The sequence below is a fragment of the Larus michahellis genome, chromosome 9 (genome assembly GCF_964199755.1).
Source record: "Larus michahellis chromosome 9, bLarMic1.1, whole genome shotgun sequence".
In the NCBI taxonomy this organism is placed as follows: domain Eukaryota; kingdom Metazoa; phylum Chordata; class Aves; order Charadriiformes; family Laridae; genus Larus; species Larus michahellis.
The window spans coordinates 19,408,905-19,433,121 of NC_133904.1; the positions used below are offsets into that span (position 1 = coordinate 19,408,905).

The 24,217-nt window shown below is 39.8% G+C and overlaps 1 protein-coding gene across 2 annotated transcripts in view; it reads left to right on the plus strand.

Moving 5' to 3' along the window:
* The window catches only part of TLN2 (talin 2), a 188,520-nt gene that overhangs the window by 109,856 nt on the left and 54,447 nt on the right, over window positions 1-24,217 (plus strand). For both annotated transcript variants that reach the window (XM_074601899.1, XM_074601898.1), the window contains exons 21-32: window positions 2,683-2,849; window positions 5,958-6,086; window positions 7,677-7,790; window positions 9,644-9,757; window positions 10,974-11,108; window positions 11,852-11,980; window positions 12,612-12,714; window positions 15,244-15,452; window positions 16,398-16,517; window positions 17,587-17,784; window positions 19,936-20,075; window positions 22,802-22,895. In XM_074601899.1, coding sequence (XP_074458000.1) covers window positions 2,683-2,849; window positions 5,958-6,086; window positions 7,677-7,790; window positions 9,644-9,757; window positions 10,974-11,108; window positions 11,852-11,980; window positions 12,612-12,714; window positions 15,244-15,452; window positions 16,398-16,517; window positions 17,587-17,784; window positions 19,936-20,075; window positions 22,802-22,895 — 1,652 coding nt within the window. The remainder of the gene's footprint in view (window positions 1-2,682; window positions 2,850-5,957; window positions 6,087-7,676; window positions 7,791-9,643; window positions 9,758-10,973; window positions 11,109-11,851; window positions 11,981-12,611; window positions 12,715-15,243; window positions 15,453-16,397; window positions 16,518-17,586; window positions 17,785-19,935; window positions 20,076-22,801; window positions 22,896-24,217) is intronic.

Genomic DNA, 24,217 nt, shown 5'->3' on the forward strand with positions numbered 1-24,217 from the left:
AAGCCTTCTCTGAAACGTACTGTGCTTCTAGGCTAGTGGTGTTGTGATGTTCAACCCGTAATATTAAATGAGCAAAATTCACATAGCCGTGTGTTAGATAGAATGAATATTTTGTGAAAACAATACCGTGCTAGAGGATCACTGTAGTATTTTGTCTGGTTTTTACCACTGCCTCACTTCAAAGAATTGTGTAGCAATTTTTCATCTCCAAAGAGGAAGACAGGAACCTGAGTGAATACTTCCAAGTGATTGATTTTATTATGTTTAGATTTTGTTGTAGGTTTTGATACGCACTTCTGCTTTTTCTTATGACATTTCTAAAATATGCAGCTTCTAGAGCCAACCAAAACTTGAGAAGCATAATGTTTAACTGGTTCCATATGAATTTTTAGTAAAGAACCAGTAAATAACTTAGAATGGTGAAATTTCAATAGTTATGTTATGAAGTAGAACACCATGAAGAGGCAGTACCAACTTGAAATCAAGGTAATTTATAGAAAGTTTAAATGGGATCAGTTTTTAAAAGCAGTTACAGTGAGTAGTATGCTTTTGGTCTTTTCTTTCGTATTATATAAACACAAGGCCAGGAAAGTAAATATTTCAGTCACAGCTGTATTCACCTTACAGTTGATATGAACAAATTAATATTTTATTGTAGAGTCATCTTAGTTGTTACATGTAAGAGGTAAAACTTCCAGATATCCCTTTTTTTTAAGGAACTGTCATTTCAGCTGTGCAGCACTCTTCTAGAGGAACATGTGCAGGAAAATAATTAATGAAATTCTCAGTGTATTTTGACCCTAGAATCTTCTTTATGAGAGACCTGAGTGATTACCGTAGATGTGCACAAGAAAGCACATCAAATTTTATGTTTTTGCTGTCACTTATCATTCAGCTTCAGTACAGAAGGATGCAGTAAAAGACATAATCTTGGATAGTGTTTATTTTCTGTTCACAGTCAAATATCTTAGAATCATAGAATCATAGAATTGTTGAGGTTGGAAGGGACCTTTAAGATCATCGAGTCCAACCTTTAGCCTACCCTGACAAGAGCCACTTCTAAACCATGTCCCTCAGTGCCCCATCTACCCTTTTTTTAAACACCTCCAGAGATGGTGAATCCACCACCTCCCTGGGCAGCCTATTCCAATGTTTAATAACCCTTTCAGTGAAAAAATGTCTCCTAATATCTAATCTAAACCTCCCCTGACGTAACTTGAACCCGTTTCCCCTCGTCCTATCACTTGTCACCAGGGAGAAGAGGTCAGCCCCCATCTCTCTACAACCTCCTTTCAGGTAGTTGTAGAGGGTGATAAGGTCTCCCCTCAGCCTCCTCTTCTCCAGGCTAAACAACCCCAGCTCCCTCAGTCGTTCCTCATAAGGTTTGTCCTCCAGGCCCCTCACCAGCTTTGTAGCCCTTCTCTGGACACGCTCCAACACCTCAATGTCCCTCTTGTAGCGAGGGGCCCAAAACTGAATGCAGTACTCGAGGTGGGGCCTCACCAGTGCCGAGTACAGGGGGATTGTTGTGCAATACTTAGTTTTTAGTAGAAGGCATTCAGATTCCAGTCAGTGTTTCAAACTTATCATTGCACTCCTGCAGTTGCAATTTTAACAGCAAAGAGGCTCTGGCTAGTGACCACTGTATTGTTGCCCAAGCAGGTTATTCTTTCTGTGTGATTTACTGGCTTAATACTGTAAGAAAGGGCATTTAAAGGGACTTTTTTCAAGTGGAATATTTGGATTGGGAGCCGAGTTAGCCATTATTGGTAAAAAATTTTAATTGCAAAATTGCATACTGGGAAATAGTTGACAACAGCTAGAAAACTTTAATTTTTTTTGCCTATGCCTGACTAAAGGAGCCTGGTAAGAAAGCATTTAATTCTGAAGTCCACCAGTCACCTTTACAGATGAGAAAAATGCTGCTTTGGTTTTCTTTCACATGATTTTTTTAAGAGCATTTGAAAAGAGTGAAGCCTAAGACCCAAACACATCTTACTTGATTTGATAACCTAAAGAAAGCCAAAGGCTTTATGGGTTCAAAGCTATTAAGAAGGAGTTCAAGAGTATGTTTTTGTGACCAAACGAATTTGCTCTAGGAAGGGTATGTATCTGCTTCAGAAACATTGCTGTTTCATCTCTGTGCTTCACCATGACCAGAACATGACTCCAGTATCTCAGATATACACCTTATTTTTGGCCAAGACTACCTACTTGGTGCTGAGTCTCTTCTGACCGAGTTCTTGATTTAGTTTATATTAGACAGAAGATAATTCCCCAAAAGAACTTTCCCAAAAGAACAATAGGTGAAAGATGGATAATTTTTATTCAAGGAGTGAAATCTTGGCTGTAATTTGAAAGCAAAATTATTCTTCACTGGGCCAGGATTTTCCCTGAACCGTACATTCGAAATTACCTTAAAGTATTGTTTTGGGGGGTTTGTCTTGCTCTCTAGAATGCAAGCACAATATTTTTTCTTAATCTCCGCTGTAGCTGTTTCCTTAATTTATGTTGCAATCCAAGATTTTGTTTATGAAGCTTCTAAACTATGAACTATTTGTGTATCAATTTCAAGTCAAAAGAATACTTTAGCAAATCTAACTTTATTTTCATCTTGTTGAGATGACTTTTGAAACTGAAATGTAGAGAGAAGGAAAGTAAAAATGTAATTGTATACCCCAGGTGAAATGGTCCGGCAGGCCAGAGTACTGGCTCAAGCCACTTCTGATCTCGTCAATGCTATGAGGTCAGATGCTGAAGCAGAAATCGACATGGACAACTCTAAGAAGCTTCTGGCTGCCGCAAAGCTCCTGGCAGATTCTACAGCCCGCATGGTTGAAGCTGCAAAGGTACCAGGAAAATGAGCAAATTGTCACCTTAAAATTGTGTGGTTATACACAAAGAAGAGATGGTATGTGGGCTATTATAGATAGGATCTGGCTGGTAGTAGAGACAGTTTTTCTTATCCTGTAAATGTTCTTCATTTAATGACTTACCCTAGGTACGTTCAGAAAAAAAAACAATTTATTAGTTACCTTTTTTTTTTTCCTTTAAAAACCCTTCTTGCACTGCTTTTCTCACCTGTGTGCAGGGTAGTAGTGACTCAAGCCATCTAGTAGGGCAGTCACCACCAGCCATAACCACCGTGATGCAAAGTCTTGTACCAGTCCACCAACACAAATGGAACAGCAAACACATAGCAATCTCTTACAAAAGCCGTGAACAAAGCAACTCTGCCTCTGTCTTAGGAACAGTTTCCTCCACGTGGGGTATCTTGCCTGTGTTGTTTCCCCCCATCTCCCTATTCTCACAAGAGAGGCAAATATCTAACTTGTTCTTTCCTTTCTGTGCTAGAAACTTATTTAAATCCACTAGGGAGGAATATGTTCTCTGAATTGTTTCCTGGATCCTGCACTTAAATTATTTTTACAGATCAGGACCAGCCATTCTGCTACGGCTCTAGAAGGCCCATATGCCTGGCCACAGAGCATATCTTTGACTTTTCAGTACTTTCTCAGACTTCAAATGGAAAAAACCTACTGGGTTACATCTCAAGGTTTGAACTGCAGTTACTGAAAGGCATATTGATTTGGGAATTTTAAAAACTGGGGGGTTGTGGGTTTTTTTGATTGGGTTGTTTTTTTTTTCAAAGCTTACATTCATATAATCAAATTACTTTATTACGGATCATAGTGGAAGCAGTTTAGAAAGGCCTTTTTCCCAACACCTAAAATAGTATATGAAGCAAATGTTCAACTCCCTTCCTCAAAGTACCTAACGTAAACAGTAGCAACCTTGCACTAGCAATAAATTTTCGGCTTCAAAGTAACATGTTAATATTCTTCTAACTTTGCTTAAGATAAATATAAGGAAAACAATGGGTGATGTAGCAGACACTGTCTGGAACTAAAGCCTTGATACTCATCTTGATATGCAACCCAACAAAGAGGAAGTTAGGCAAAAACACTGGCGGGCCTGCATGGATGAACAGGCCCGCAAGGAGCTCCTGGACAAACTCAAACTCAAAAAGGAACCCTACAGAAGGTGGAAGCAAGGACGGGTAGCCTGGGAGGAATAGAAAGAAATTGTCCGAGCAGCCAGGGATCAGGTTAGAAAACCTAAAGCTTAGATAGAGTTAAATCTGGCCAGGGATGTCAAGGGTAACAGAAAAAGCTTGTCGGTGGTAAAAGGAAGACTAGGGAAAATGTGGGCCTTCTCTGGAAGGAAGCAGGAGACCCAGTTACCTGGGATATGGAGAACGCTGAGGTCCTTAATGACTTTTTTGCCTCAGTCTTCACCAGCAAGTCCTCTAGCCACACCAACCAAGTCGCAGAAGGCAAAGGCAGGGGCTGGGAGAATGAGGTACCTCCTATTGTAGGTGAAGATCAGGTTTGAGACTGAGGAGCCGGAAGGTGCACAAACCTGTGGGACCTGGTGAGATACATTTGTGGGTCCTGAGGGAACTGGCAGATGAAATTGCCAAACCACAATCCATCGTATTTGAGAAGTCATGGCAGTCCAGTGAAGTCACACTGACTGGAAAAGGGGAAACATAAAGCCCATTTTTAAAAAAGGGAAAAAAAAGGAAAGCCCAGGGAACTGCAGGTCAGTCTCACCTCTGTGTCTGGCAAGATCATGGAGCAGATCCTCCTGGAAACTTAAGGCACATGGAAAATAAGGAAGTAATTGGTGACAGCCAACATGGCTTCACTAAAGGCAAATTGTGTCTGACAAATTTGGTGGCAGCCTACAGTGAGGTTACAGCATTGGTGGATAAGCAAATGGCATCATGTACCTGGAATTGTGCAAAACGTTTGACACTGTCCTGCGTGACATCCATGTCTCTAAATTGGAGAGACATGGATTTGATGAGTGGACCACTCAGTGGATAAGGAATTGGCTGGATGGTTACATTCAAAGATTTACGGTCAACGGCTCGATGTCCAAGTGTAAACCAGTGACAAGTGGTGTTCCTCAGGGGTCGGCACTGGGACCAGTGCTGTTTAACATCTCTGTTGGCAACATGGACAGTGGAATCAAGTGCACTCTCAGCAAGTTTGCCAACAGCACCAAGGTGTGTGGAGTAGTTGACACACTGGAGGGAAGGGATGCCATCCAGAGGGACCTGGACCGGCTTGAGAGGTGGGCCCATGCCAACCTCATAAAGTTCAACAAGATCAAGTGCAAGGTCTTGCACCTCAGTCAGGGCAATCCCAAGCACAAATGCAGGCTGGACAGAGAATGGATTGATAGCAGCCCTGAGGTGGTGGTGAGCTTCTCCCTGCTTGGGGGTGCTGGTGGATGAGAAGCTCAACATGAGCTGGCAATGTGCACTTGCAGCCCAGAAAGCCATCCACATCCTAGGCATGGCCAGTAGGGCAAGGGAGGTGATTCTGCCTGTCTACTCCACTCTGGTGAGACCACACCTGGAGTGCTCTGTCCAGCTCTGTGGCCCACAACATAAGAAAGCCACAGACCTGTTGGAGTGAGTCCAAAGAAGGACCACAAAGATGATCAGAGGGCTGGAGCACTTATCCTATGAAGACAGGCTTAGAGAACTGGGGATGTTCAGCCTGGAGAAGAGAAGGCTCAGGGGAGACCTTATGGGGGCCTACAGGGAAGATGGGGAGGGACTTTTTATCAGGAATTGTAATGATAGGATGAGGGGTAACGGTTTCAAACTGAAGGAAGGTAGATTTAGATTGGATGTTAGGAAGAAATTCTTTACTGTGAGGGTGGTGAGCCCAGAGAAGCTGTGGGTGCCCCATCCCTGGAAGTGTTCAAAGCCAGGCTGGATGGGGCTTTGAGCAACCTGGTCTAGTGGGAGGTGTCCCTGCCTAGGGCAGGGGGGTTGCAACTAGATGATCTTTAAGGTCCCTTCCAACGCAAACCATTCTATGATACACGTTTTCTCCAGTAACTTTTACTCATGTTTTTTGCTCTGAAATTTTGTGCAGGGAGCTGCAGCCAATCCTGAAAATGAGGATCAACAGCAGCGTCTGAGAGAGGCAGCAGAGGGACTGCGGGTTGCTACGAATGCTGCTGCACAGAATGCCATCAAGAAAAAAATTGTCAACAGATTAGAGGTTGGAAACTAGATATTGTTGAATTTTCAGTTTACTGTTTTGATAATGAGTATCTGTAGGTAATTTAAAGCAAGTAGAAATGCATATTTCAGGAAAAGTGCTAAGCCCAGAATGATAGCACTGTAAGCTCAGTTCCAGAGTTCCAGGCTTGGAATTAGAGATGCCAGCATATGATACCATAATCCTCATAAAATTGAGGAACTCGTATCACTGATATGGTAAGCTGGTGTAATAATTTGACTCAGAAAGCATTTGATGGTGACTTAGTCATAAAATTAGAACAGCTGAGGTTTCGAACAGCTGAGGTTTCAAACAGTTGATCTGAAACTACTTCATTAGTATTTTAATTTATCTGTATGATCTGTCATTTACACACAACATCTTTTGGTGCTTTTACTAGTGTATCTTCCAGAGTTTCATGTAAATTTCCATACAGAGATATGTTAAATTGCACCATATCCAATTAGACTGTAATTTATTCAGAGAATCAAAGAAGCAGAAATGAAAGTGAAAAGATACATCATAGCTGGTATCCCAGCCAAGGGGGAGAAAGGCAATTTACTGTGCTCTAAAGATAAAATATCTCTGAAGTTTGTCTTATAGGCAAGGTTTGATCTTCCCATTCTCAGCTAAAATGTAGAAAAGACAGATTTAAATAAAAGAAGCCTTTTGTAATTCCTAGTTTCCGGCTGTGGTTTTAGAGTAGTCTGATTCAAGTGCAATGAGATTAGACAAACAAGGAGATCTAAGTAGGTAACCATGTTCCTTCCGTAAGGGCATTTAAATTACTGTATCTGGCTAGAACCAAAAATCAGGAGTATTTCAGGAAATAAAGGCTGATGTCTCAATTTTCTAACTGCATGCAAGAAAGCTTTGTAGAAAGGACACTTTTTGTTTTGCTGTTATAACATGTACTGCCATTGGAAGGAGTGAAATGTGTAATGATGAGAATGAACTTCATGCTTGGTTGTATTTAGTGGGCCAATTAAAGGAAAGTATTGTGCAACATTTTGGAATACCTTGGATAAATTGCAATAGGGAGAGGTTGATAAGACTCCTATATATTTGAAGAAGGTCTTCTCAGTGCTTTTAGACGCAGTAATACCATAATTTTGTACCCCTGCATCATTTTACTATCTTTGCTTTCGCCATAGAGCAGTCTTGTAGAAGTTGGCTCCCTTGAGTCTTTGGTCAGAGGTGTTAATGTAGCAATGTGAAGCACTGTATGTACTTTGCCTGTTTACTCTGGCCTTCTTTCTAAGGAGTTAATTGATGAGACCATTTCTGCTCTCTGTAGTTGACGTCTTTTTGTCATATTGCAACCTAAACTATGAAGGAGTAAGAGCTTAGAATCCTTCTAGTTCCACCTTTTTATTAGCAAGTTAGAGATGGATAACAGTGTTCAGCTCGCTTTCATCTTGAGAGAAGAGCAATCTTGAGTTTCCTTAAGGCAAATCAAATTAATCAATGGATATAACGTATTAATCTGTCAAAGTGGCTACTAACAAAGTTTCCTATAATACGTATTTCATCCTCTGAATTACTCAGACTTTTACCACTGATTTAATTCTTGTTTCTTCTTTTCCCAAGATTGCAGCTAAGCAAGCTGCAGCTGCTGCTACTCAGACTATTGCAGCTTCTCAGAATGCAGCTGTTTCAAATAAGAACACAGCAGCCCACCAGCAACTTGTGCAGAGCTGTAAGGTAAACAGATCACAACACACTGACAAATAACTCTCCAGCCCCTATCATTCTGTGATTCGGTGAACTGGAGATCACCTTCTATTATAATACTGTTGCAACCACAAAAGAAGATTTTAAAAAAAATAAAACCCACAACAAAGTCGACACCACACACATTCATCTGTATGGATTCTGGAGAACCGTCATTTATTGTATTATCCATAGTTTCCATGCATTACTGTATGGAAAGCTTTGAAAAGCTGAGATACTGTAAGCACGATGTAGTACTTGCCTGTTACACATACCCTTGCCAACATCTTAGTAAAAAGGATGGACAGGCTCTGCATGTGTTTGTTGAGTAACAACCAATTTACCTGAAGCAAGTGCTTTAAGTAACAGTTTAGCTGCAAATCGGTCAGCAGCTATGCTAGAAGCACTGTGCGGAGGGGTCCAGTTGCTCAGCAGGTGAGTACCTCTGTGATCATCAAAGAAGGCTGTCAGATGAATGTGCAGTGAAATGGATCTGAGGTCTGCTGTGGAATAAAGGCAACTTTTGAATTTTTCACAGCAAAGGATGGGGTAGCAATAGTGATTTATACTAAAATGGAGTGAAATCCTTATTTAATGTATGGGTTTTATAGTTGATTATACATCTAACAACACTGATCCTGCTACTCTGATGTTCAACCTACAAGCAACTGGGGCCTTAAATGTCACTGTAAAAAATAAGTTATAGACCTTACTATAGGGTTAACATGATTCCTAGCTTTAAGTTAAAGCTGCCAAGACCACAGATTTCAAGGTATGCATGAAGTCAAGCACACTTTTATAATTCCAAGCTAGAATTCAGAATTTGGTAAGAAGCCGTTCTCTTTTGTGTTTAAGCTATGTTTAGCAGCTTAATTTCTAGCTCTGACTAATGTTGCTTCAGGGTTTTTAAAGAAATTGCATTTAAACAAAAAATTGAAAAAGACAATAGAATGCAAAAGGGTTTTCTATTGGATGAAAGAGCAGTTATGTGGGGAACGAGAACAAAACCATTAAAGAAGACATCGTTAAAAGCCATGTTAACATTCAGCAATTATTTCTTGTCATGGTGGTATTCCTAAAAAATGTTGGAATTAAATAAGGTAGCTCAAGTACATCTCAAGATTGTGTTGTAGACATCTGCTATTTCAATATGAATTAAAAAAAAAAAAAAAAGCTGAATCGCTGTATTGTTTACAGTTCATTCTAATTTGATCTTGATGATGATTTATTAGATAGCAGAGAAGATCTGATACCTACTTTCTTACTTTTTGCGGGGGGGAAATATATTAGTATTGCACTGCTGAACTAACTGTTACTGTTAAATGGATAGACAAGGAGCATGAATCTGGGCAGTCCAGGAATAAAGTTTTAACAATACACACTTCAGAACGTTTCAGCCATGCTATGAAGTTTGTGTTGTTAGAAGTCAAGGAAAAGTAGTCTGAGTTGCCTGTGGGTGAAAGACATTGTTATTCTGAAAGCAAGACATTCCTGTGAAAAATCTGTCACTTCTACTGCTGGCATTTGAACATGCAAAGGAAGGAATTCCAGATACTTTGTGTACATAACTTTGCAGAAAAATTGTAGATTGTCATGTAGGATCTTTAAACAAGAGTAGCTGAATAAAGATTTCTTAAGTAAAAGTAGAATGTCTCTAAAAAATCCTGTCATGTATTAATTCAGTTCTATGGAATCCTAAACAAATTCTGTGAAGGCACAAGAGTATTGTACCTGTGAATAATATGGGTTGTCTTTAAGGCGGGTGGGGAGAGGGCTTGCTTTAGCGTCAGAGGGTTTGGAGTTTTTATTTATCTACTAAAAGCTTCTCCCTTTGTTTATTATAGAATGTTGCAGACCACATTCCTCAGTTGGTGCAGGGTGTAAGAGGAAGTCAAGCTCAGGCAGAAGACCTCAGTGCCCAGCTTGCTCTAATAAATTCCAGCCAGAACTTCCTTCAGGTGAAATGAAACAATCACTGTACTAGGTTCCATCAGAGCAAAAAGCATTTTTTAGTGCTGTGTGGTTTTATTTGTGATAAGTAAGCAGTAAGCTGTTAAGAACCATGTAAAGAAGTTCGTCACTGACTGTGAGCCATAGCTAAGGAGAATTTAGTTCCTCAGGTCAGATGGCTGAAGTATATTGAATCTGTGGAGAGTGACAACTGCCAAAACTGAGGATAAAAGTAACAAGAAAAGTAAAGTGTATGAAGAAGAAACATTCATTACTGTGGCACTTCCCTTCTGGGAGAGTTTAAAGAACAAGATGGAGAGAATTCAGCATCTTTCTAAGCAGAGGTCTGAATATGTGAGATGCTGTTGTGACCTTTCTTAGTGCAAGTAAAGTTAGCGTTGCGGCAACAAGCTCCAGAATTCTTCACAAATAAGAGGAAATATTTCCATGGTTTTTTAGATACTAGCCTGCATACGTAATGGGTCTGGATCAAAGTTTTGAACAAAACACAAAATTTGACTCTGTCCTTCTTCCAAAACATCTTAAAAAAAAAAAAAAAAAAAAAATTACCGAGCATTGATAACAAAGCTATTGGGGTTATTGTTGACATTACAAGAAAAAAAATAGAAGAAACCAATTCTCTGTGTAATGCCATAATCACTGAAATGATCCATCTTCCCTGTGGCTGCATGTGTGTACCATGGTGATGGTGAGAATCAGCAAAGTATTTGAATCGTATTAACAGCAAAGCCTGTGAAGAGTCATTGCTTGAATTACAGTTTTCAGTTTATAGAATTTTGGCAGAGTTTAATATTTAGAAACATTGAGACAAATTTGCCATCTGTGCCACCGGGACTTGTTCATACCACATGGATGCTGAATGGCAGAACTGCACATTTAAATATTTGGAAGTCGTCTACATGAGTACTCACAGACCTCAGGCAGACGTTGGTACCAATGAAGTAGTCGTAGTACTAGTAAAGCACAAATGAGTCCTGCTGCAGAGGACATGGCAATGTGGAATTATTACAGGGTGCAGCATATAAATAAAAGGCTGGGATCTAGAAAGTGCATAATTAAAGAGCAGGGAAGTGCATGAAATGGTCATTACAGAAGTTTTAGAGTGTGTGAATGGAGGAAGCAGTTTGTTTATTGAACCCTACACTTTCTTTAAAGAAAATGAACTTGTAAAACCAGTTGAGTTCACTTCTCTTCTTTGAACAGCCTGGAAGTAAAATGGTGGCATCTGCTAAAGCTGCAGTCCCCACTGTGACTGATCAAGCAGCAGCAATGCAGCTAAGTCAGTGTGCGAAGAATCTTGCTACCAGCTTAGCTGAGCTACGAACCGCTTCCCAGAAGGTAGGCCAATATTAGTTTTAATCAGCTGAAGCAAGATGGCTTGGATGGTGGTCACAGGCTCGCTCCTGCTTGGCCCACTGTGTCTGCCCCAGGGGAATGGCTTACACTCAGGCAGTGTTCACGTCTCAGTGTTGCTTTTTGTGCACAGTTTGCTCAGACTCCCAGGTGGCTTCTGTGTCATAATAGAAAGGGGAGGGGGAAGTGGCAAGAAAACTGAAAAGCTTGTGCTTTTAAGGTATTAGCGGGAAGTCGGCTCTTCGTTTGTGTGTACACTGAGGCCCAAAAAGAGGATTGTAGCATATAGGTGGCTACACCTGAGCTAACGTTAAAATTTCCAGCTCAGATACTGGTGCTTGTGGGCTGCCACATCAGAGGGTTCAGTGTGACTTCAGTCATGTTGCATAGTTAGAGTCATGTTGCATAGTTAGGCTGTTTGTCAAAGGTGAAGTCCGGACTGCAGCAGTTTTCTCAGTACCTGGACTGCCTAGTGTGAGGGTATGTGTATGCAAGCTAAGTGCATCTCATTCCCCTGCTGGCTCTTAACAGTGTGTTCTTTTATTCACAACCTAATAATATTGTGCAGGAGTTTGGAATCCATGATGCATAACATTTGAAGTGCCCACAATGGCCTCCGAAGTCATGAGAGCACTAATTTGGGTGGGGGAGATTATATCTGAAGCGTTTACTATTTCTGATAGTGTCTCACAGCTGCTAACAGAGTTATTGATCTGATTTCTGAATAGGCTCATGAAGCATGTGGCCCAATGGAAATCGATTCTGCTTTGAATACAGTCCAGACACTGAAAAATGAACTGCAAGATGCGAAGATGGCGGCTGTGGATGGACAGTTAAAACCTCTCCCAGGAGAAACTGTAATTGAGGAAGGATGTTCTTCATTTAAAAACAAACAAACAAAGTTAGCTGTTAAAAATTTTAAGTATTAGAGGCAAAACAAGTCATGAGGCTTTGGATAATGATAACGCTGATAGGATTTTGCACTAATTCTCTTAGAAAGAGTATATATTCCTACTACTCCAAAAGCATGTTCTGTGGCAGAATTACTCATAGGACTGTAGGGCCTCCTTCTCTATTGCACAAATTACAATTTTGTAGCAGCAATGTTGCAATCTTTTCTTGTCAAAAAGAATTTCTTTTCAGTAATGACAAAGATGAGAGCTCAATAGTTGTAAGACTACCGTTCCTGGTAGGCTTAGAAAATGACATGTTTTATTTGGGAAAAACCCCCTTCTCCTCAGATGAAGGTATTGATTTCCATTGCTAATTATAAAACAGTTTTGTTGATGATAATATCTAATATGTTAATTTATTTCATCCTGGACAGGGAAAACATGCTAATCAGATTTCAGAAAAACTGTGTATTTGGTAGCTGAGGTAAAAGCTTGGTTTCTGTGGAATGAGGAATTTTTTAATACTGCTTTAAAAAAAAGTGTGTTTTAGTTGAGCTTAAACAAAGGATTTTGTCCTTTTCAATTTTTTTCACAGCTTGAGAAATGTGCTCAGGACCTGGGAAGTACGTCCAAAGCGGTTGGTTCCTCAATGGCCCAGTTGTTAACTTGTGCTGCTCAAGGCAACGAGCACTACACAGGTAAGGTAGTGTTTTATTCATAATGTCTCTGCAAAACCTCTGCTTTCCGTAAAATACATGGCAGAAGGTTTTCTTATCACAGACTACTTAAATCAAGGAATTGCTCATTTTTTTTTATGCTGATAGTGAATTGTGGTTACTAGGAATCGCTAAGGTAACTAGCGTGCTTCATAAAAGAATAGTGTTGCAGTCTGCCGTGTGGCTATATGTAATTCAGACATCTGTTGTTTTTGTAAATATATGCCACTTAAACTCTGTGAAGGACAGAACTAAAATGTAATGCAGTTTAAAGGTCAGTGCCACTGGAAATGTTGCTCTGTTATTTCAGAAGGTTAAAAGGGTCTGTATATTTTTTGAAGCACCGGATGCAAACGTACTTGGAATAGCTTGGTGATGGTTAAAACTGCATTTCTTACTAGATGTTACCAGTTCACATGTGTAATGCAACTAGTCTCTCTGACTCGTTGATCACATTTGCATAGTTTTAGTTAAAGCCAATGGGGAATGTGGACACACAGATTCTGCAATTTGGTTTTGCACCTGTACTTTTAAAAACCAAAAATGCCCTGATAAGGAAATTGTCCTTGCAGTTGTAAAAAAAGGTTTACTCTTAGATGGCAAAATGTTCTGTCTCCTTATTTCTGTAAGCCGTTGAGCAAATGCTACTGTAAAATTTTTTTTAAATGTTACTGATAAAATTCATTATGGCAATTACCACTTCATTGGATATAATTGCATCAGGGCTACATAATTTACAGTTGCTTTAATTTGAAGCAGTTGTAATTGCATTAAGATGGCTCATGTTTCTGTCACAGTTATGCAGAAGTTAGCACTGGGTATCTGGCAAAGGAATACAGATACTTGCAGCTGATACCAAATAATTGGGTCTAGTAGCTCTCTTAACATCAAATTATAAGAGCTGTTTGCTTGGGAAATCCTACAAAGCAATGAGTTCCTTTTCAAAGGTCATATAACTGTTTTCTATCTCACGCTGTCTTGTTATGCAAAAATGCGTGCTCAAGCAAGCGCTGAGTGTTTGCAGGTATCGTGACATTCTCCTGTTTCTCTGCGATAAAAATTCTTTACGGCTTATATTCACTATTTAATAATTCCCTCTTGTCTGTAACTGTCACAGTAAGTGGTTTTTTCACATGTTTTACTCAGATAATGACTAGTGCTAGACTACAGGTGAGCAAACCTCATTGTAGAGGAGGAAAACAGCACTAAATTGAAAGCACAACGATCAGACCTTTTTATTTTGTGTGGTGCTGTGATACATTAAATCAACTTAAAAGATGCTTACTGGTACTCTAAATAAAGGTATCAAAACGTGTATATATTTTTCCTGAATTTTTCTTTAAATTAAGAATGTAGAAAGCTCTCTGTGGTTTGTCAAATAGAAATGTTGTAACTGTAACATAGTCAGTACTGTTTCTCTGTCTGGCTTGGCTTTACTTTGACATGTAGTATTGCTTGCTTTTCATTATCTTCTAAAGCTTCTGTGTTTAATAATGTTCAGTTTATCGGAAGAGAAAATGTTAAAAGGCACTGGTGTTAAAATGCGAACGTGGCTACTTTTGTGTGTTATCTTTGCTTGTGCTGTCACAGCTTTCTAAACATTTCCAATAGGGATATTAGAACATTCTAATTATTTTTAATGCCTAAATATGGATAACCAAGAGGTCTTGTACAGCGAATGTGAACTTTTTCTGTAGCTTTCTTTTGGTAGGAATAGCATGATTTTAACATTATCACTCAAAATATACCACCTACATTAATTGCATATGTTGTTGACTAGACTCTGTGCTAATTAAGGTCTTTTAGAAGACTATTTTATATTGGTTTTCATTAAGGGCTGAATTAAATTTCAAAAATAGAAACCTGTAATCATACAGTTTTATGCCTTAGAGCTAGAGCTGATGAATGTCCTATAATGTTGACCAGACAGACCACAGAAACTAATTTCATGACATCCTCTCTGACTTCATTCAGTTATTTTTATGTGCTTGTACTCACGCTGATGTTAGGTTATATCAAGTTGAACATCCCTAATGATATCTTTTAATTTTTTTAAATTACTTGAACTTAAGCTATTGCTGTGTTTATTCTCTAAGAAATCTGAAGTTGCATTTTTAGAAGTGGCCGAGATGCTGTGGCTCTGAAGTCATGTACGCTGTTCTTGCAGAAAATCACTTGCCCCCCATAGCTTGGAGTATGAGTTTTTCCTCATTTCCAGGTTTTAGATTTTCATCCTTTTCAGTGCTTCACTAAGATTTAGTCACTGACGTAGAGCTGTGCCTGGGACATGGTCTTTGGGGTGTAATATTTACTTTATGGCTTCACTACAGGCATTTCTTTAGGCAAATGATGCTGTGTATTTCAAATGTGTTTGTGTTTGTAGATTTTATTTTAAACTGCATTTGCAATGTTATTTTGCAATAGGATCATTACCTGTAAATTCATCTGTCATAAAATACAAAGATCGTCTTTAAGGGTACTAATAGAATCCTTGATGAAATCTGAACACAGGAGTTGCTGCCAGAGAAACTGCTCAGGCTTTGAAGACTTTGGCTCAGGCAGCACGAGGGGTTGCAGCATCTACTACTGACCCTGTAGCAGCACATGCGATGTTGGATTCAGCAAGGGATGTCATGGAAGGCTCTGCTATGCTTATTCAGGAGGCAAAGCAGGCCCTGGCTGCGCCAGGGGATGCAGACAGTCAGCAGAGATTAGCCCAGGTAAGTTGTGACATGAGCAATTATATGAATTATCAAACACCCAGTGAAATGCAGCATTAAATAATGCAAGAGGACACCAGAAAACAAGGCTGCAAGGAGTGTCAGCTTTCTAGTCCTTCCGGCAACAATCAGATAGTATCAACATGCTTACATTAAACAATGCAGATGACTGAAATATACTTTGCACCATCTTTTAGAAAAATAAACTTATACAAAGGTGCAGTTAAGTGCTTTTACCCAAAACATATTTGAGTAGGCTGCTTGACTGCACAAATGAAACGACAATTAAACTGATCGTTATCAAATGAAGGATCTGTATTCATGTTATATTCAAAAAGTGAATGCATGTTTTTTACACATGTGACACCGCTGCTTTTGGAGACTTCAAGGAGTAACAGGTTCTTTTCACAGGCTTGAAAAGTTCTATAATTGGCCTGTATTTTAAATAATTTCTTATGAGGAGACATTTATTTTAATGAGGACTTTGAAAAAAGTAGCATTCAAAGGATTTCTGTGATTAGTATATGGTTAAATTCAGGAGCATTTCCTTATCTGCAGTGCTGCAGCCTTTATCCCAGGTGCCAGGAGCAGTTGGGGAACTGCCCTGCCAACACTGTCCTATCAAATGGGTGAGCATAAATAATGACTACTGCTAGACTACAGGTGAGCAAACCAAGAAAGACAAGCCTCAAAATGGTCATCTTAGAGTTGGAATTTAGGAATTGCTGGCTACAGAATGTGCCTCCTATTAGATAAATCACCACTTAATCACCAACTCTGGAGGCATTCAAAACCCGCCTGGATGCGTTCCTGTACAACCTGCTCTAGGTGACCCTGCTCTGGCAGGGGGGTTGGACTAGATGATCTCCAGAGGTCCCTTCCAACCCTATGATTCTATGATTCTAAGCCTGCCTTGGTGTGGATGTGTTTACTTATGTGTTGTAGGTGGCAAAAGCGGTGTCTCACTCCTTGAATAACTGCGTGAATTGTCTGCCCGGACAAAAGGATGTGGATGTGGCCTTGAAGAGTATTGGTGAATCTAGCAAGAAGCTCCTTGTTGATTCGGTGAGATGTGTGTTAATGTAGAAATAAATTTCAGAGAACAGAAAAGCAGATCTAGGTTCCCCATGTGTCAAATTATTATGTAGTAAATGTGCCCTAAGTATATTTCGTATAAGTTTTGTTTAAGTTCATGCAACTTTAAGTAGCTGCTACTTTGGTTGAAATGCTGTTCTTCTAGTTTGTGGGAAAGATAAAATGTGTCTGTGGTTTATGAAGGCAGTATTAAAGTTGTCAGAGATCACCGTTATTCTGTTTTTTTGAAAATGCCAGCTGTGACTTAACATTTTGAAGAATATGAAAATTTGGAAGTTATAATCCATCTTCCACCTAGAAGCGATCAGTTCAGTTTAAGGAGCATTGTGGTTGGTCAAAAAACGTTTGTTGCGTCTGTGGTCATTTTGTGCAAGGAGAAGAATTGTTATACATCTGTTTAACTGAATCCATGTCTAAAAAGACCCTTTGTGCCCTGGTAATTTACTGGAAGGTTATATTATTTGAACAACTTTTTTTCTGCACGTACCAGTGATCCTGTTACCCCGTGAATGAAGGCAAAATTGTATTTTGATATGTTTGTGCAATGCCTCTTGGTAAAACCAGGTCAGGAGTTTAGCGTCATTGTGAAAAGCTGCCAATACTTGTGTGGCGTTCTGGAAAGCTTGTTTATGGAAGTGAATGATGATTTGGAGGCCAAAATTCTCCAACTTTTGCCACTGAGTTCATCACTTCAGATTTTGTAGTTGAACCATAAAATAACTATTGTAATCTCTGTCCCTCAAAAAGCTTATGTACTTGTCTGTCCCTTGAAAGAAACAGCGAGACTAAGGTGGTTGTATAGATTTCTGGTTGATAGCTGTCCCATAGTTGGACTATTCTCATTCATAACTGAATCACTAGCAGTCCATTTGCAGTACTCCGTTTTAGCTTGTATGTGAAACTCACATCTGTATTGCATTTAGTGTTCTTGAGATCAAGATTGTGATCTTGATTTCCAGTGTTGTGGATTGAGATTTCCAGTTGTGAAGGGCTGGTGTGATGTGACAGACAGTAAAATATGGCACTTGGTCTCTTACAGCTACCTCCAAGTTCTAAGTCATTTCAAGAAGCTCAGAGTGAACTGAACCAGGCAGCAGCAGACCTGAATCAGTCAGCAGGAGAAGTCGTCCATGCCACACGGGGACAAAGTGGGGAACTGGCTGCAGCCTCTGGAAAATTCAGCGATGATTTTGATGAATTTCTTGATGCTGGTATTGAAATGGCTGGCCAAGCACAAGTAAGGTTTTTTTTTTTGGTTTTTTTTTTTATCTTGCTAACTGGGACCAAGGGTTATCTTGGGCATAGTGTCCTGCAGTGCAGTATATTGATTGTCTTGTAGCCCAGTGCAATATTCTAGTGTGAGCCTATCCAAATATGAGAGGTGATGTTTGCTATGAAGCAGTCATTCGTTATCTGGAGTGAAGTCAACTCAGCATTTGCGTTTTACGCAGGACACTGGTAATTTTTCCTGTGCCCAATCAAAAATACGAGTTCATACTCCTCTGTCTACTTTGGGCTGTTAAATAATTTGAGCTGTATATCTGAAGGTACAAAGGTGTTCTGAACTTCTCAAAGCTTATGGGAAGGGTTACTTCTATTTTGGTAGAACTACCATGAAGCATAATTTATGTGAACACCGTTCAAAATTTAGCGCCGTTCCTTGCTAATTTTCAAATGCTTTAAGTAGAGGGAAGAAAAGACGCATTTAAAATCCAGACATGATATTGCTCTATAGTCCATGCTGGTGTGAACCTGCTGCAGAGCAGAGCAAGTATTTGAAGAGGGATGGCTAAAACGTCATTGATCTTACAGCAAGCACTTGAACTTCTGTTTAGTGATTTAAAATCTGGCAGAGTTCTATTCTGATGAACTTGGTAACAATCAGGAATGTTGTCATGTATTATCTAGTTTATTCCTAGTAGTCTAGGTGCTCATTTGAAGTTAGAGATATCTCCTTCATTTTATCTTACTGGGTTTAGGTGTACTGAATTACACTGGTCATTTGGAGATGATTTTAACATAACAAATATCAGCATATAAAAAAGGGTCATGTACCAGGAGAGCTGGGAGGACTTGCAAGAAAAAGAATCTGCAGACTGTTTTGCCCTAGTTAGTAGGAGAAACTTGCAAACATAAGAAATGATTGCTGAAAGAAAATTAGCCAGAAAGTCTTGAGTGTGCCAGTTCTTTAAAGTAATTTATGAAGTGCCTCTGTGGAGCAGATGCTTCGCACATAGAGAAGATGAGAGAGATCAGACAATGACTGCTGATTATTCTCCATCAAAAGTTAAACATTCAGGTTCCAGATCCATGAACTGAGTTAGGCACCAAATATCAGCTGATTCTCTGAAATTGAACAGGAATTAGGACCTGACTGTCTTTTTAGCCATGGACCTCGTTGACTTTTAGAATATTTTGCTTGAGGCAATTCAATGAAGGCAAAGGTAGGAATGATACTGCAAATAGCTACTTGAGAAGTCCTGCTGCTGGTGACCTTGTGGCCCTTGCCAGTCTGCTTATCCTGCTGACAGAGGGGGTGATAACCATCTTAGTTATTAATGGCTGATCTTTCAAAAGAGAATGCTTTCTGTCGGTGGCTAGTTGTTTGCCATGAAGAGAAGCAATACGAGGTACTTCGGATGCCCAGCAAAAGGGGAGGGGAGGGAAGAAGCAGACTGTAAATGTAGAGTAAAAACTGAGTATTATGCAACATCTCTACATAGGAACCTGAACAGACTGTTAGAAAGAAAGGATTCACTTCTGCTGATCGTTGACAGAAGAATCTAGTCATAGCTATTTGCTGTGATAATGCAGTACTTCCCTGTAATTGTATGTATATTCAGGTTTTCCTTTTCAAGCGATGGCTTAAAGTATGTAATAGAACATCCAAGTCAGAACGTTTACCAAAGTAGGCTTATATAAATGTATTTTCTTGGGATAGAGGACTTTCTGGAGGGATCTTTCTCTGTGAGTAATCCCAGTTAGATGCTAGAGAGCCTGTGGGTTACACAGAGGATGCTAGAATACAGACAGTGTACACTGACTGAATAATGTGGATCAGTTGTGCCAGGCAGAGACACATGAGAGTCTTGACAACAAAAGCATTGTTCAACAAGTAGTAAAGTTTCTCCGTTGCTCATATGTGAATACTGCTATTGTTAGAAACCAAGCTATTTGTTATAGGGGTTTCTTTTTCTGTTATCGAAGTGAAGCTAGAGGCACCTGTCCGGGTGAACAGAGGCTTTGGTCCATCTCCTTCTCCGGACTGTGATCCCTTGTATGTCAGTGGTTTCAGTTGGATAAAAACACTGGATTTCCAAATGCAGTTTTAGCACACTCTGTTTATTGCAAACTCTGCTCTTAATGTTACGCTGCTGTGGCTTTGCAGACTAAAGAGGACCAGATTCAAGTAATAGGTAACCTCAAGAGCATCTCTATGGCTTCCAGCAAGTTGTTACTAGCTGCCAAATCTCTGTCTGTTGATCCCGGAGCTCCTAATGCCAAGAACCTCCTAGCAGCAGCAGCAAGGTAAGGATGTGTTTGCTTTCTTTAGATATTTGCTTTTCTCTGTGATATTTATAATGTCTTTATCTATTTTTCTGCTATTGACAATTAAGTGAGTGGTTGGAACCTGCAATTCTATTTAAATAAAAGTAGGCCAGAGGAAAACAGCTTATTTTGGAGTAGTTCCTTAAGTTCCTTGGTGGAAATAAGAACCAGCAGTTGAAGAGTTGGCTGGGTTTTTGAAAGGGACTACTGTGTTTTACCTATTGTTTTATTACCATCTGTGTTCTGACAAGGCAGTAGCCAACAGTAAGCCTCTCAATCTCTAACAAAGAAAAGAAACCGAGCAGTGTTCTTATACAGAATGTGCTTAAAAATCACATTTTGGCTACCTATCACTAACAGTGCATATGATCAAGAACACTTAAATGGGTTAGATGCTATGTTTATTTGGTGGAAGATACCCTTACTTTAAGCATTCTGGCAACCACGCCCTGAATTTCGTCGTGGACCCTGTTTCTCAGTCAAGGTGCTGAGTCTTTACGTGAAATACAACACTGCATTTCAGTGTTTGACTGCATAATCACCTCTCCTTCACTTTGTCAAATCCTTTTCACAATTTTTTTTTCCAAATTAACTTTCTATTCAATTATCAAAGTTTGTAAATGGAATGTTCAAATGTCAAAGTGGAAGGGGACTGGTGAAGGACAGATAGATACCACACCTAGAAATGTCAGCGTTAAATCAGAGGAACACCTGAGATCATGTGGATGTGACTTGTGATATTGTCTTCCAAAATGTTTACACCCACAAAGATTAGTCTAGAGAGGAAGTAAGATAAGACTAAGACTGTTACTTCCTTGTGGATAATGTAATTGATGTTTGTCCTGAACCTTGGAATCATCCCTTTCTAATAGCAATAACTTTATTTTTTTTTTAAATTAATCCACTCTTTTAATAAAGGGCTTCTTAAGGAAGCTACACTACTTTACTTTGTCATATTTGTTTAAAAAAAAAATATAAAAATTCTGACATCCATCTTGTCTCCCTGGAAATAAATCGCTTCTAGGAAGACTGTAGATGACCAAAGACATGCTGCTTAAAAGTGATGGAGTTGCACGAACTTTTGTTACAGCTGCAGCATCAGACTGCTACAGATTCCTGCTTTAGTGTTGGAACAGTCCTGCTTGGAACAAAGAGGAAGTTAGTATCCACAGTGAAGCCCAGTTAGTTGTTAGTTTCTGCTCGGCTGGTATTCCTTCTGTAGAAGCATGTAATACAAAAAGGGAGACAAGCCATGCAGAGCCTTTAGATGTTCTGTTTTGCCATGCTGTTAGCATGTGCATTTGTGCCTGCATACCTAAGACTTTACAAAGACATCAGAAAAGTAAATACTCTATCAGTTCTCAGTTTGTGCTTAAGACATTAAGGAGACACCGTATTTCCCTTCTGAAATCCTCTGTGGCTGCTTGTGACAAGCTTGACGGGGCTCTGTTCTCTTTCCCTGCTATGATATGGCCAGGGTCAAGTATTTCTACTTTCTCTTTTCTCATTAAAATGAAAAAAAGAGGCACAGCTTCCTTTGCTTCCTGTTTATAAGATGGCTTGCCTTCTCTTTATTTTCCTTATCTTTTACAGTACTGGGATTAGTCTTCTTGTATTTTCTTTCCCTTCTTCCCCCTTTGTTCCAGCTATAATAGACAGTCCCAGCTTTTTCAGTAGCATTGGCCTCCTTGTTGGAGGCATTTTTCTTGACTTCCTCTGACCACCTCAGATGACTTCAACAGTGGCTGAGTTTGCTGCAGGATCCAAGTATTTATATGCTGTATTTGATGAAAACAAATGTGGCTTTTAGAGTCCAAGCGGTCCTGTTCCACTCTGGGGTTGGCGTTTGAGGATTTAAACCTGAGGGAACCAATGCATATTGATTTGGAGAATATCAGTGATTACTTAAAGAGAAAAAAACCAACTCAATAACAGACTATAGAAATATATAGCAGGATTATGTGTGTGTGTAATACAGTATGTCAGACAAGACACAAGACTTTACTAGCAATAATTTTAATATAACTTTACATTCAAATATTTTTTGACATACTGTCCATTTGTTTCCATGTCTTTTAAGACATGTGGGGTGCTAGTTGAGAAATTATTCAGTTAGTATCAGACCCGGACAAGTGCTAAAATACCTTTTAGCAACAAAGTTATGTCACTGTGCTAGTGTAGTGGGTTGCCCTTGGCCTGCTGCCAGGTGGTGTTTTGCCCCTTCTTAATGATGTTTTCCAAGAGGTGCCACCAGCTCGGCTGCTGGGCTCAGCTGTGTCCTGTGGTGGGTCTGTTGGAGCTGTCTGGAACCAGCTGTGCCTGGCATGGGGCAGCCCCTGGCCTCTTCTCACCAAGGCCACCCCTGCAGCCAAAACCTTGCCCCAGACACTTGTTGCTGTGAGATGAAGCTTCTGTTTCTTCTGGACTAACTTCTCAATTGTTTGCACTGAAGGGATAGATTTTCAGGTGTGGATCACTATCAAATGCTTTAGTGAGAATATTTTTGCTCCTGTGAAGCTTGTTAAAGAAGAGGTCTCTAGGTGAACTGTTTAACATACAGTTAATCCCCAAACTCTGAAAAGAAAAAATATAGTAGAACATAAGCTTTTTAAACTTATGCAGTGTACAGTTAATGGAACAGAAGTTTTAATAAAAGGAATAATTTAACTTTTAATATACATCCTTTTTCCTTTTATTCTCCCTAGAGCTGTGACTGAGAGTATAAACCAGCTCATCACACTGTGCACACAGCAAGCTCCTGGGCAGAAGGAATGTGATAACGCACTCAGAGAACTGGAGGTATTGCTACATTTCAAAAGTTCTTATGAATAAAAATGGGCCACAAATGTTTGTTTCCTTCGTTCATTTAGCTGCTGTCACTGTCTTCTCACTTGATAGCTGTGGCAGGGGTTTTAATTGCATAAGAGGTAAGCCTAGAACCTCTGGGAACATCCTGTAGTTTTGGCCAGAATGAAATTTGCTGCCCTGTCCCTGTCTTCTCTTCCCTGCCCCTCAAAAGGTACAGTTTAGTCCTTATTATTCATACTTACTGTGAATTAAGGAAGAATCGTAATGAGGTGGACATTCCTACTACCAGCAGTGCACTGGAGGGAGCTTCAGAATCTTGATTTTTCTGCCTGTAGAATGTTGTTACCGACATCCCCATTTTGGATGATGTTTACGGTCTTTTACCCTGTCGCTCCCTGCCATTTCTTAGTGTAGATTTTTTTTATGCCTTGTATCTGCTTTGTCACAGCCAAGCTAATATGACATTTGTGTCAATACAGGTTTTTGCAAGATATGTTCTGGTTCACAAGTGAAATGTTTGGCTGGCTAAATAGTGGATAGCAGGTCAGTTGAAAGACCTAATTCTAAGGCTGTGCACTGATCATAGACAGCTGCTTACAATAGTAGGAAACAGCATCTTTTTAATTAAACTAAATGTTTGTTTGCTGTCAAGGTCAGAACATCAAGGGATGACTGGCCTGTGTAGAGATCATAAAACACCTTCAAGCTTTTTATTTCTACCCCTGGCTATTAAAAGTATACAAAGGTCATTGCAAGTGCATTTCAGGATGTTGTGAGCTTTTGGAATATGCAAGTCCACAGTCGTCATCCAAAAATATTGGTAGGCGTTTGCCTAGGAGCTGCTTTGTACTTTCTTGGCTTCTTGAGCTTAGAACTGTTCTGTCCTTAGTTAAAAGGAGTGGCAGCAAGTCCAAATAATAGCAAGAGAAAACTGGAAATTGGTCCATAACGTAATGGCTGTCTGAAATCACTGCAGAAAGTAAGGGTGGAGCAAGCAGGGGGAATGAAACATCATTTCTCAGGACTTCCTGAAAGACTAATGGGGAGAGATCTGCAAAACAGCAGGGATATGAAATGAAAGGTCAGAATTCCCAGCTAAGGAGCCACAGAAAACTGAAAGCTTAGGGGAGAAATGTGGGGCAGAACAGCCTTAAGAAGCCATTACAGAGGGTTCTGTGCCAATGGCATGGCTTGCGAGCAGAGCCTGGGAAGGGCAGAAGGAAGACCTGTAGGATCTTGAACTTCACAAAACATTTGCCTGAGAGGGACAGTTAGGGAGAAAAGCCTGTGTGGATGAAATCAGATTAATTTCT